The 14045-nt window shown below is 35.1% G+C and overlaps 1 protein-coding gene across 1 annotated transcript in view; it reads left to right on the top strand.

The window, feature by feature from the left end:
- LOC149832951 (general transcription and DNA repair factor IIH helicase/translocase subunit XPB1-like) overlaps nucleotides 1-11958 on the top strand; it is a 44346-nt gene extending 32388 nt beyond the window's left edge. Inside the window, exons 13-20 of the mRNA XM_090014795.1 lie at nucleotides 699-862; nucleotides 954-1026; nucleotides 2921-3034; nucleotides 9525-9605; nucleotides 9686-9745; nucleotides 11105-11188; nucleotides 11273-11415; nucleotides 11572-11958. Coding sequence (XP_089870921.1) covers nucleotides 699-862; nucleotides 954-1026; nucleotides 2921-3034; nucleotides 9525-9605; nucleotides 9686-9745; nucleotides 11105-11188; nucleotides 11273-11415; nucleotides 11572-11656 — 804 coding nt within the window. The 3' untranslated portion in view covers nucleotides 11657-11958. The remainder of the gene's footprint in view (nucleotides 1-698; nucleotides 863-953; nucleotides 1027-2920; nucleotides 3035-9524; nucleotides 9606-9685; nucleotides 9746-11104; nucleotides 11189-11272; nucleotides 11416-11571) is intronic.
- The last annotated feature ends 2087 nt before the right edge of the window (nucleotides 11959-14045 follow it).

The raw sequence follows: 14045 nt of genomic DNA, 5'->3' as shown, positions 1-14045 counted from the left end.
GTCAACGAGTCGAGGCCGAGTCCGTCCTTGTTTTGGACTCGGTCAACATTAACTGAGTCCAAAAATGTCCATTAAAAAAAAAACAAAAAAAATGATATTTTTATATATTTTTTAAAAAATATATATAGTATGAGTCTCAAACATAAGCCCCAGAAGAAAAAAAAAATCCGGGGGGCGCTGCCCCCCTACTGCCCCCCCTAGACCCCCGCCCGCTGATCGCAACCCGCGCCGGGGGGAGCCCCGGGGCCCCCTTTTCTGCAAGGGCAAAAGTACAATTTGTAAAGTTTGTAAAAACACTCATGCTGGTGCCAAACTTTAGAGGACAATATCCACATATATGCACACATTGGATATATATATATATATATATATATATATATATATATATATATATATATATATATAGTCGAGTCCCCGTGTCCAAAATTTTTAAAATTGCGCCGCACCCGTGTCGCACCCGCACCCTTGTGACATAGGTTGTAAGTGACTTGGTATTTCATGGTTAAACCAAACATAGAGTCTGATGTTCTGTACACATGCCTGCATACACTCACGCACACACACACATGCGCACAGATACTTGTTTTTCCCTTCATGTGTTGATCATTCTTATTCTTATTTTTTTTGTCAGAGCATTATGAGCAACTTTTTTTTTGTTCAATAATCTCTTGATTGTTCCACTGGGTTTTACTTTTCAGGCATTATATGTAATGAACCCCAACAAATTTAGGGCTTGTGAGTTTTTGATAAGATTCCATGAACAAGAGCGGGGTGATAAGATAATTGTCTTTGCTGATAATCTCTTTGCACTCACTGAGTATGCGATGAAGCTTCGGAAACCTATGATCTATGGTGCTACCAGGTTTGCATGTGGATGTGATTACATTTATAATTTGATTTTCTATGTTAAAGTTGTCCTAACTAACTAATGATTCATTTTTTTGTTCAAACAGTCACGGTGAACGAACAAAAATTCTTTCTGCATTTAAACATAGTCCAGATGTTAACACAGTATTCCTTTCTAAGGTGTGTAAATTATGCATGATGTAATCAACATTGTTGTCATCGTTTTCTGTTTGATTCATTTGGAATTTTATATATTTACAATTCATTCATGTATTTTCCTGATGCTTGGAGGGATTACAGTTGTTCTCATGCACATTATATAACAATTTTTGGTGTTTTTTGGTCCTAGTAAATTGAATAGTGCTGAGGGACTCACAGACCTCATCTTAAGCTAGGAATTTTAATTGTATGCACTCGGTCAGATATCTAATAGGTCAGAATCTATCTAGCCTGTTGGTAATCCACTTTCTGATCCAATTAGATAAATTGTTGGTGGGATAATGTTTGCTACCCTTGTGGGTAAGGAACCCCCCTAGTGAAAAAATGTAATATTATCATTTTTTCAGTTTTTTTTGCACACCTGACCCTCCAGATGTGATCTACATATTAAGTTTAGCAGAAACTGACCTTTGGTTCATGTTTTTTGGATGTATATGACAGATTTTACAAGGGTTGAAAAATTAACGTACGATGTACCAAATTTTCAAAACCACAAAAAATGTATTTTTATGTCAAAAAACTATGACCCAAGGGCCGATTCTTACTATTTTGACCATAATGAACACATCCATGAGGTCAGATTTGGTCAAAACAACCTGCTCCTATGAGTTCCAACTAGGAGTTCCTTACCCACGTGGGTAGCAAATGCTATCCCATTGTTGGTTTGCTATTGTGGGTTTATATGGGTGTATCTGAATCCTGATAAAGATTATCGTATCTATTTATATTAATTTTAAATTCAGTAAGAATTGGGACGTAATCTGTTCTGGAGTGGGTAAGGAGATGGGTTCATTTTAGAATGCTGCAAGTCTAGGGTTTCCCTTAGAACCTTCTCTAGATTGGCAGATCCTTAGTCATGGAGGATTAGAGGATACTTGATAGTAATTACCGGCTGTATGGAAACTGCTGAAGTACCAATTTCTCACTAATCTCATTTTGCCCTTATAGGACTTGATTATGCAATAACAGTAATATGGCACATGTAAAAATGGGGTAGCATTTTCTTGCCCATGCATCATAATATTATGGTAATTTCATATCAGTAAGAAAATGCAGTAAGTGTGCTAGCTAGTAAAAACTACTTTTGTCTTTTAGGCAAGACAAAAAAGATTGTTGTCTTACTGTTTACTGATGTGATATTTTAAGTGATGAACTTCTCATGTAATTCTTCTCAGAGGATTGTAACCTCTTATTACGTGCTCTTGATACAATGATGTTGATTTGGATTGTATGGTGTATTTCATTAGTTGACTCTTTGGGTTGGCTCTGTGGCACCACACATCCCCGGAAAAAGGACTGCACCAATCACATATGTCTTACACATACATGTGGTTCAGCCAGCATTGGCTATCTACTATATGTGAATTTGGTCATAGTTTACCAGGACCATGGTTGAAAGGCCTCTAGGGTTATTCTTATGCTTCAGGATTAAGAAATTTTCATATCCTTGTCTTTGTATAAATTTTGGATTATGATTTGAAACACTCGAAGCTTAATTCTTATAACTGTAAATGTTATCTTGGAAATCCTTGTAGTTATTTAATGTTATGGCCTAGTGGACTCAGTTATGTTTCAATAGTTTTTCTTTTTAAACTGTACTTTTTACAACTTAGAAGTCTTGATTGCAATATTGTACTTTCTTATGTGGACCTGTTAGTTCTCTTGTTCTATGACTATAATTCTTGCTTTGTTTGCTTTTGAATAACTATGTTTCTGAAATATGAAAGGAAACTTGGTTCTTTTTGAGAAGATTTGATACTTTGTTACTCTTGGTTGAAGCCATTTTGTTATAGTTTGTTTTTTATTTTCATAATGTGCATATCTAATATTGTTCTGGTTTAATTTTTTCGCTTAGGTTGGTGACAATTCAATAGATATTCCTGAGGCCAATGTGATAATCCAGATATCATCACATGCTGGTTCACGGAGACAAGAAGCTCAACGCCTGGGTCGTATTCTTAGGGCAAAGGTATGTCACAGTTCAACTGCTTGTGCACATTTTGTCCATCACCATGTCTTGTTTCTTGATGTTAACGTCTGACCTGTTTACTATATTTTTCTTCTTTTCTCATATAGAATGCTGTATCATTGTGTATGAGAGGACTTTTTACTCTTGTGTTTATAAGTAATCCTCCGCTGTTCATTGTCATAATCAGAGTCACTGAAGAAAGGATTACAAGTTTATAGTTATATGTTTCTATATCTTGCTTTTCTGGATTCTACTCGAGTTTGTGCTTGTGATTTGGAAGGTTTAGTTTGAAAGTTTTTTTTTTAATTTGGAAAATATGATGACATCTCCATGTTATTACCATGCTGGATTAAAAATTATAAGACTTTGTGTTGATATTATTTTATTATTATTTGATGGAGTCTCCAATGCTATCATATTTTCAAACATTGGACATGTGTGACTACAATGTAGAGTGCTGGTATGTTCATGAATGTATATGCCTGAATTTTAAGCACTTTATTAATAAGAGGTGATGAAAGGGCACATTAGTTAACCATGATTGAAGACAATAAAGGGTACAAATTAAGTGCCTTGTCATGTTCTTTGTTTGGTGGTGTGATGTCGTGTTGACTTTGTGAAAATATCTTCAATAAAATCAAGTTCAAAGATGACTTGATTAACCCACAAGAATCACAAAGAGACTAAGTGCACAAAGGCATGAAAAAGTTATTCTTTATTAAGAGAGAAAGTGCTCTAAAGCATACATTCATTGAGGATTTCCCCTTTATTTATAGACTTCAAATGGGACCCAAGGAGGGGCTCCATATAGACGTTGGAGCCCCTCCAACGGTCACATTTATGACCATTGGAGGGTTCCAACGTCTATATGGTGGACCCCTTCCAACTAATTAAAAATAAAGAAAAAGAAAATAAAAGAAAAGAAAGAAAAAGCATATTCAAGACACGAATATGCGTGTTACATGTGAAAGGACAATTTTACCCTTAGAGGGTATTACAAAGAATATGTGTGTGTGTGTGTGTGATACAATTTAACACCCTCCCTCAAACTTACAGTGTAATGACCGAAAGTTTGTCAAGGAGAAAATTGAATCTAGGAGAATAGAGCGCCTTGGTAAAAAAGTCAGCCAATTGATATTCTGATGTTACATAAGGAAGATCTATAACTTTCTTTAGATATTCTTCTCTAACATAGTGGCAGTCCATCTCGATATGCTTTGTGCGCTCATGAAAGGTGTGATTTTTGGCAATATAGATTGCACTCTTGTTATCACAAAACAACTTCGTGGGCCCTTGAACATGAATCTTCATATCCTCCACTAGTTGACAGATCCAAACAATTTCTATGGTTGTATTTGCCATGACTCGATATTCGACTTTAGTAGATGACAGAGACACATTTTGTTGCTTCTTACATCTCCAAGAGATTAATGATTCACCTAAAAACACATAGAAACCAGTAGTTGAGTGACGGTTATTTGGGTCACCTCCCCAATCAGAGTCAGTATAAGCAATTAAATTTAATTTCGAAGATGAAGATAGAAATACTCCCTTATTCAAAGATCCCTTTATATATCTGATGATTCGGAGAATTGCACTCATATGAACTGATGTAGGCGCATGCTAGAATTGACTTGCAACATAAACTGCATGTGAAATATCAGGTCTAGTGATGCTAAGATACATTAAAGACCCAACAAGTTGCTTGTAAAGAGTGTGATCTTTTAGACTAACCCCATCATCGATTTTTAACTTTGTTCCTACTACTTCAGGAGTTTCATAAACTTTATCATCTATAATTTCGGACCTGTCAATAATCTCAAATGCAAGTTTAGTTTGAGATAAGAAGTAACCCCTGTGAGAGTAGACAACTTCAATGCCTAAAAAATGTCAGAAATCCGAAGTCTGACATTTCAAATTTATCTTTTAGTATAGACTTTATACTCTTAATCCCTTTAGTGTTATCACCTGTAATTAGCATATCATCAACATATAATAATAATATCACAATTCCTGCATTGGATTTCTTAACAAACAAGGCCGTGTCAATAAAACATGAAGTAAATCCATTTTCTATCATTATATTATTAAACCGATCATACCAAGCCTTGGGGGCTTGTTTCAAACCATAAAGACCTTTTCGTAGGCGAAAAACTTTACCTTTAGGGACATTCATTCCTAGAGGAGCATCCATATAGACCTCTTCGTTTAGATCACTATTCAAAAAGGCATTTTTGACATCCATTTGATATATGTTTTATTTTTTTATTAAAGAAATAGTAATAAGACACCTAACAGTAACCATACGTGCAACGGGGGCAAAAGTTTCATCATAGTCTATTTCATATTCTTGACTATACCCTTTGACAACTAAATAGACTTTATACCTTTTAAGAGACCCTCCGCTCTTGGCCTTGACCTTGAAAACCCATCTATATCCACTTTATACCTTTTAAGAGCTCTAAGTTCATTATCCATAACTTCCCTCCATTCGACAATTTTCTTGGCTTCTCTATATGACAAGTTTATACCCTTTGACAAGTTTTTAGATTCCACATATGAATGGATGACACTAAGGCATGCTCTATATTTAGGTGAGAAAGATTCATAGGATATAAACCTAGAATGAATTCTTGTAGTTCTTTCGGTTCTTCGAGGATTTAGATCATTTGTGGAAGTAGGCTCACTAGATTCACTATATTTCTCAATTATACTTTTAAAAGTGTTTTGATCTCTATGTGTATAGGTGATGGGATCACTAGATGTTCTTTCTTCGATATGATGATCAATAGATTGATGAAAAGAGTTGTTATTATCTTCTATATTTTCATTATCACTAAGATCATATTATACAAATTCATCATCACTAGAAACATCATCATTTCTATCATTTCTAGCTAACAACTCAAACAAAAATAATCCATATTTTCTTTACGAGGTTCAAAATTTTCAAAACCACTAACGTTTTCCAAAAAGGTTATATTCCTAGAAACATATCATTTTTAGTATCATAGCATCTAAAACCTTTTTGAGTTTTGGAATGTCCAAGAAATGCACAAGTTATGGCTTTCGGTGAGAGTTTATCATTTTTATCCGTAAGAACAAAGCATTTGCATCCAAAGACTCTCAACCTATTGTAGTCGGGTTCTTTTTTATATAGAATTTCAAAAGGTGAGATTTTATTTAAATTTTTTGGAGGGAAGACGATTTATATGGTAAACGGATGCAAGAGCCGCCTCGGCCCAAAATCTTTTATGAATGTTTTTGAGAAATAAACAAAGTTCTAGTGATTTCAATAATATGCCTATGTTTTCTTTCGGCTAAACCATTTTGTTGAGGTGTTCTGAGACACGATTTTTGATGAATAATTTTATAGTTTTCAAGATAATTTTTAAATTCATTTGAAAGATATTCACCTTCAGAATCGGTCCTAAGAATCTTTAAGTTACCATTAAATTGATTCTTAATCATCATGTAATATGTCTTAAATGATGTAAAAACCTCATATTTATGTTTAAGAAAATACATTCAACAATATCTAGAATAATCATCAACAAAAATAACATAATATGCAAACCCTCCTTTAAATATAACGGGTGTCGGTCCCTATACATCCGAATGCACAAGTTCAAATGGTTTGGTTGTAAACATAGATCTTTGTTTCTTATTTTTCCAAGAATACAATCATTACAAGTGAAGTCACTTTTACAAAGATCTTTAACAAAATGTAAATAAGAAAGCTTGATGACATTAGGATGCCCAAGTCTTTTACGCCAACATTTATATCTTTATGTTGGGCAATATTACAAAATGAATGTTTTGAAATTTGTAGAAGCTCCATGTAGTAGAGATCTCCTTTTCTAGAGCCTTCCCCAATCAACTTCTCGGACCGACGATCTTGTACCCAACATTTATTTGATGAGAACTTAACATCACATCTATGGTTCGAGAGTTGAGAGACCGAAAGCAAATTTAAATTTAATTTCGGTATAAATCTAACTTTGAGAATAAAAAAATCTTGTTTTTCAAAGTTTTCAATTCCTTTTATTTCAAGAGAAGCGCCGTTTGCGGTTGAAACAAAAGATGGTAAAACATTTTTTGTATATTTGGAAAGTGCAAAAATATTGAGAGTCATATGAAAGGAGACACCCGAATCTAAAAGCCAAGAAATCTTACCGAGAGGAGATGATATGGCGGCACCGGAAATGAATCTTTTGAGGAAAGGTTGAAGAGCCTCTATGACTTGACTTAAAGATAATGCGCCATTGTTGGAAGTAGAAGGATTCTCCTCCTTGTGTGGTTGAAACGTTGTAGACATAGCCACCTTCTTCTTCCACTTTGGACAAACCGGCTTAATATGTTTCGGTTCTTTACAAAAATGATAAATAATTTTTTCATAATCTCTTCCTTGATTCCATCTTCCATTTTGGCCTCCTTCTTCCCTTACTCCTTGATTTTGATTTTGAAACTTGTTGAAATGAGGAGGCTTATATGTTTTTAAATTGTTACCCGGCCTAGAGATGACATAAGCACCTTCATTCTCATCTTTGGTTGAAGGCATAGCTAAAATACTTTGATTGATTTTACTCATTCCAATGCGAGCTTCTTCTCCACTTAACTTAGTAAGAACATCTTCAAGAGGTAGAAAAATGAAGGAAGATAAAAAGAGAAGATCTTATTTGCTCGAATTCGGGTCTAAGCCTATTCAAGAAATTAAAAAATCAATCTTCTTCTAATTGTTTGTGTCGTAGCTCAATGGCTTCTCCACTCCATTTTGGTTCAAGAATAACAAGCTCATCTCAAATAAATGATAATTCAGCGAAATATTTTTTAATGGTCATTTCGCCTTGTTGAAGGGTTAACGTCTTTTTTATAGGTAATATTTATGAGATAAATCTCTTGAGGTATACATCCTCTCATGATATTCCCAAACTTGAGACCTATGTCACATGGGTGCGGGTGCGACACTTTAAAAAAAACTTGGGTGTGGAGGTGTGGCAATATATATATATATATATATATATATATATATATATATATATATATATATATATATAAAATTTGTGTAGGGGAGGGGTCGAGCTGATGAGTTGTGGAGCCTGATTCAGAGTTTTTGCCCTTGTAGAAAGAGGGGTCTGGGGTCTCCCCCCCGGCACGGGTCCCGCTGCGCGTTCAACGGGCGGGGTCAGGGGGGGCCGCCCCTGGCGGGGTCTATGGGGGCAGCGCCCTCCAGAAGATTTTTTTTTTAATATAAAAATTGGGCACAAATGACCCTGGGTGAAGTCAACGCACCTAGGGTCGGGTTGACCGCACCGAGTGCCGCAACCGCGTCGCGTCGACGCGGGTGCGGCACCCAATTTGCTGAGTCCCTGTGACATAGCTTGAGACGCATTTTTAAACTTCAAAATGTTGGCATTGATTCTAGTTTCAACCGAAGAAAAAATCCATGAAAGGATTTTGTAGTTCTTCATCTCCCATTCTTCATGTTTTTTGTTATATTCTTCAAATTTTTTTATTATTTCCTCTCTATAAAGGACTTTTATTTTCCCTTTTTCAACTATAGTAATTTTTGGCTTGGGTTTTGGAATCGTACATTTGATGTAGCCCCAAAGCCTTTTTTTCCTTGATGTGAGCTTTCATATTACTAGTCCAAATATGATAGTTTGACCCGTTGAGTTTGAAACCGAGGAAAAAATGAGTCCTTTTTCGCCATTGCGAAGCTTTTATGGGAAACAAAAGCGTCTTTATAATTAGAACACTTACCACAACGGGTCTTCTTTTGCTATTTCTTGAAGCACATCAACCGGAAAGAATCTTGCAAGAGCTTTCCACGCAAAAAAGAAAGAAAGAGAAGAAGGCATGATTTTCGAGGCACCGATCACGATGGCTATAGCATACACTTTCACTTCTCATAAACCTTGCTCTAATACCTTGTGAAAATATCTTCAATAAAATCAAGTTCAAAGATGACTTAATTAACCCACAAGAATCACAAAGAGACTAAGTGCACAAAGGCACAACGAAACACTCACAAAGGAGCACAAATGCACAAAGGCATGAAAAAAGTTATCCTTTATTGAGAGAGAGTGCTCAAAAGCATACATTACAATGGGAAATTTTCCTTTATTTATAGGCTTCAAATGGGACCCAAGGAGGGGCTCCATATAGACGTTGGTTGGACCCCCTCCAATGGTCACATTTATGACCGTTGGAGGGGTCCAACGTCTATATGGTGGACCCCTTCCAACTAATTAAAAATAAAGAAAAAGAAAAGGAAAGAAAAGAAAAGAAGGGAGAAAAAGAAAAGAAAGAAAAAACATATTCACGACATGAATATGCGTGTTACATGTGAAAGGACAGTTTTACCCATAGAGGGTATTACAAAGATATATATATATATAAATATATAAATATATAAATATATATGAGATACAATTTAACAGACACGAATGTATAGGCTCTGCCCCTCTAACATAGTTGCTTTTGCTAGGGTCGGCTTCAAGATAGGATGGCTGGAGGAAAACAAGAGTATAACGCATTCTTCTATTCTCTTGTGTCCACCGATACACAGGTCTTCTGTTGTTTATTTCACCTTGATCTTAACTCTCTCTCTGGTATGTTTTCTTGAACAAACTCCTCTTTTGGGTGCAGGAGATGTATTATTCAACTAAGAGGCAGCAATTTCTGATTGATCAAGGTTACAGTTTTAAGGTACATCCTGTGTTGTGTATCATACTGGATCTAAGCAAATGTCTGATATGAAGGTCAGAAGCCTTATGTTATGGGAAACATTAAAATAACAACCCTCAGTTTGCTTATGCTTAAAATATTTATTTTTTATACATTTTTTAGCTGCTATGTTATTCATAAGTGGTTCACATGGTGTGCTGCCTTTTTTTGTCTTCTTTCTTGGGTTTTACATGTTCATGTATATTTTGTCGGACAAAGTCTTATTGGGCTGGCAACAATATTATTATTTGAATGAGTTTATGATAGTTTTTTATTTTAAAAAATTAGGCCTGAGATTTTTCTGCTGCCATGTGTAAAGCTAATAGATTTCTTTCCAAGTTCTGCTTCACTGGTTTATCCCTAAAATACTTTTTTTCTGTAGAATCGTCAGATGTTGGATTTGTCTCTAGATCCTATTAGTGGTTATTGCTACTTGCTATTATGGAAGAAAGTGGCTAAAACCATAAAAGGTCAGACTGGTAATCGTTCTTGACTGATGGGGCAATACTGATAAAGTTAGTCAACTTGTCTTTATTTCTCTCAAGGTCTGCCACGATTTTGCTTCTCTAAGCACATGAAAGAAGGATCAAATAGCACATGATCAGGCTATTAGAATTTCCTTGAAAATTATTAAGTGTCATGGCATGTTATCCACATAGTTTACCTGTTATTATCACTAAGAACGTGATCTTTAGGAAATAACAATCTCAAGAAGAGAACTGCTTAACTGCTTATATGTCTTGTTTAGTAATACAATATTTTGTGGTACCTTTTTCGGTTACTGTATTATTAGTCGTAAGTGCTCTATCTGGTAATCTGATGTTTTTCCCCATCTTTTCTTGGAGTCTGCATCTTCATGTGGAGTACTATAGGCTAGGGGTGACGTTATGGAAGATTTCATGATTAAATTGTCATCTATGAAAATTAGTCCCATCAACTTTCTGCTGTCATCTGTAAGGCAGACATTATTTTTGACCTCTTTTTATTTTATTAATTCCATTTAAAATATTAATTTTCAGCTTATTCAATATTTTTTCAAACCGATTTGATGCAGTCTGATTTACTGAATGAGACTTTAAATCAATTTCAAATTTTCAATAATGTTGGTGCATATGTCTTGTTCCAAGTTTCTATTTGCGGATCGTTTCAGTGATCAGTGCTTGATGGTATGCTTGCACCAGTGATTGTTGTCATTGGGTAATTGTAAGCAGCTCATTTTCAAGCACATAAAGGAGTGCCTCCGTGATTCAATCTCCTTTTTCATCATCTAATTGCAAAGTGCAATCTAATTCATTGTTTTGGTCCCCTTTGTTTCATCATCCAATTTTCAAAATTTGACAGGTCATCACTAGCTTACCTCCACCTGATTCAGGGGCAGAACTTGGTTTTCATCGCCTTGATGAGCAGCTTGCACTTCTAAGCAGGGTTCGCCTTATTCTTTCTATCTTTGCCTATACTGTCAAGCTTGTTCATATGATTATTCGAAAGACAATCCATATGGCTTTGCAGGTATTGAGCGCAGGTGATGATGTTGTTGGTCTGGAGCAACTAGAAGAAGATGCTGATGACATTACACTACAGAACACCCGTCGTTCGGCTGGTTCATTAAGCGCTATGTCTGGTGCAAGCAAGATGGTGTACATGGAATACACGTATAAATCTTCTATAGATTGGTCCTGATTTCTGATTTCTGCTCTCTCTTAATCTGTTATTCATGTTTTTAAATTATTAATGACTATCATTTGTTATCTGTACTTGTAATTCTCATATTATTAATGACTATCATTGACCAAGAGCCTTCCTTGCAGCACTGGGAAGGGCAAAGCAGCAGGGAAAAGTAAGCCTAAGGATCCTTCAAAGCGGCATCTACTGTTCAAGAAGCGTTACGGTTAAAGTACAATTTCCAGTTTTGCAAGACTACCCATACCCTACATTCCAGACGAAGTTCTGACAGCTCTATAAGGTATTGTATAGTAGTAAAGGTGTTTCTTCCAAGTGGGTGCAGCTGCATATTTATCAATGCTGTGCTACAAGATGGTGTATTGTGTCTGCGGCTTGTAAATTATGCCTTGCTGTACCTGCGGGCTATGGTATAGAACTTTCCTGTTAAATGTCACAACTGTAAATGAGAGAAAAAGGGAAAGATAATGTTGATCTTGTCTAAGATTTTGATAGCTTATTAACAGTTTGATCAATTAGTGCCGCATAATCATTAAGTAGCGTATTTTGTGTTAATTTTCTGCATGTTTTAAGACTCTTGAGTGGTGATGGTGATGACATAAAGGCAGTCTGCTTAAACCGTTCATTAGAGCATGTGCGATGCTTTTTCTATTCATGAATGTTGGTGCAACAACCATGAAACTGGTGCAGAACTCTGGCCTTGGATTCATCGGTGTGGAAAGGTTATCCATCCCTTTGAGAGTGATCAGAAGACCCTCGGTCTCAGCTGCTTGAAATTAAATATTTCCAAACCCTTTTCATTTTTACTTCCAAAGTGCAACGTCTTGAATTTTTATATTTATAGTATTTTTATATGTTTTTATCCTTTTAAAATATCATATAGTGATATTTTAAAGGGGACTTTTCCAACGAGTTTTTTTAATTTATGGAAATATTTTCGTTCACCAGAAAAGCGTAGATGTTTGTGACATCAGTTTTCTTGTTGATTGGTTCTATGTAAACCAGGATTATCACCACAATATCCTAGAATTCATTCTACAACCTCTCTCTTTCTCTCTCTAAGTGCAGACCTTTGTTCAATTACCATTCAAACCTTTTTTAACTAAAAACTCATAAAGTTAGGACATACATCGGTAAATGTATGTCGTGAATTTCGCAAATGGGTGTTCCGAATGTTCTTAACTTCATATCTTTTTTGACACGAGCTTGATAAGTTCTCATCATGCATTTGTGGACGTCCTAACCTTCGTGCATATGCCATGTAAACCTTATACATTTGCTGACATTCTGACTTTATGAATTTTTCAGTTAAAGGAGGTTTGTATGGTATTTGTACGAAGGTTGGGAAGTTTGCAAATGTATGACGTTAACCTGCAAAGATTTTATCATAAAATATTTCAAGTTAACGACATCTACAACACGCATTTGTGAAAGGCCATGACATACAAGGATGTACGCCCTGATTGCATGTGAATTTTTAATTGAAGGAAGTTTGCATGGTAAGGTTTGGATGTTCGCAAATGTATTACACAAACTTGTCAAGCTCAAACTTTTAATTTCTAGAAAATTCATATCGGACTTGTGAATCTCAAAAGATCCATGCATTTCATATGCGAATCTCTTATGTTGGGATTCGAGTTAGCGTGTTTGCAAATATTTTATGTAAATTTTATCGGGTTCGCAAAATGTTCATGCAAATCTTCTTGTTATTGAGATGTTACGACCTTCAAACGACATATATATCTATCGTACAAACATTAGTACGGGTGCTTGTGTAAAGGGTAAAAATATCCTTAAAAAGTTGAGAATAAAAAAATTTAGACAGGATTTTGGCAAATTCTAAGACATTTCATAAATCATGTCATTTTACAATGATAGTACAATCATTTTTCATTTTATTGACTAAATTTTAATGTTACTTCATGATCACTTTCATTATTGCTTCTTACTCCTTCAGGCTTATGCTTCTTAGGTGCTTCAAATTTCATGTATTCAGTTTTTTAAACACACTTTTTGCTTTGTGAATCGCTTTATGCACTGGCTTCTTATTTGGGTAACTATGGCATGAACTATTTGAAAATTATGCATACAAATGTAGGGATGTCAATGAATTGAATTTTATTTGATATCTGACTATGGTATTGGCTATATCTGAACCAAATCAGAACCATTCTATTTATTGATACAAAAAAGAAAAGGAAAATGACCATAATATCTTTGTAAAATAGCGTGTTTTTTAAAATGCCTCACAATTTGCCAACTCTTCATGTCCAAATTTTTTTATTCCCAACTTTTATAGAATATTTTTACCCTTCACAAAAGTGAACCTACTGATGTTTGTGCTATACATACGTACATCGTTTAAAGGACACAATATCTCAATAAAAAGAAGATTCACATAAACATTTTGCTAATCTGATAAAATTCATATAAAATATTTACAAATACGACAAACTTGAATCACAACATGAGGAGATTCAAATATGAAATGCATAGATCTTTTGAGATTTGCAAACTCGATGTGAACCTTCTAGAATTTAAAAGTTTGTTCAAGCTCGATAAGTTTGCTCCATACATTTGCGACAGTCCTGACATTTAGTCA

This window comes from Nuphar pumila, chromosome 7, assembly GCF_984573655.1.
Source record: "Nuphar pumila chromosome 7, dmNupPumi1.hap1.1, whole genome shotgun sequence".
NCBI lineage: Eukaryota > Viridiplantae > Streptophyta > Magnoliopsida > Nymphaeales > Nymphaeaceae > Nuphar > Nuphar pumila.
The sequence above is the reverse complement of the archived record's forward strand: the minus strand, read 5'-3'. Positions and strand labels throughout refer to the sequence as shown.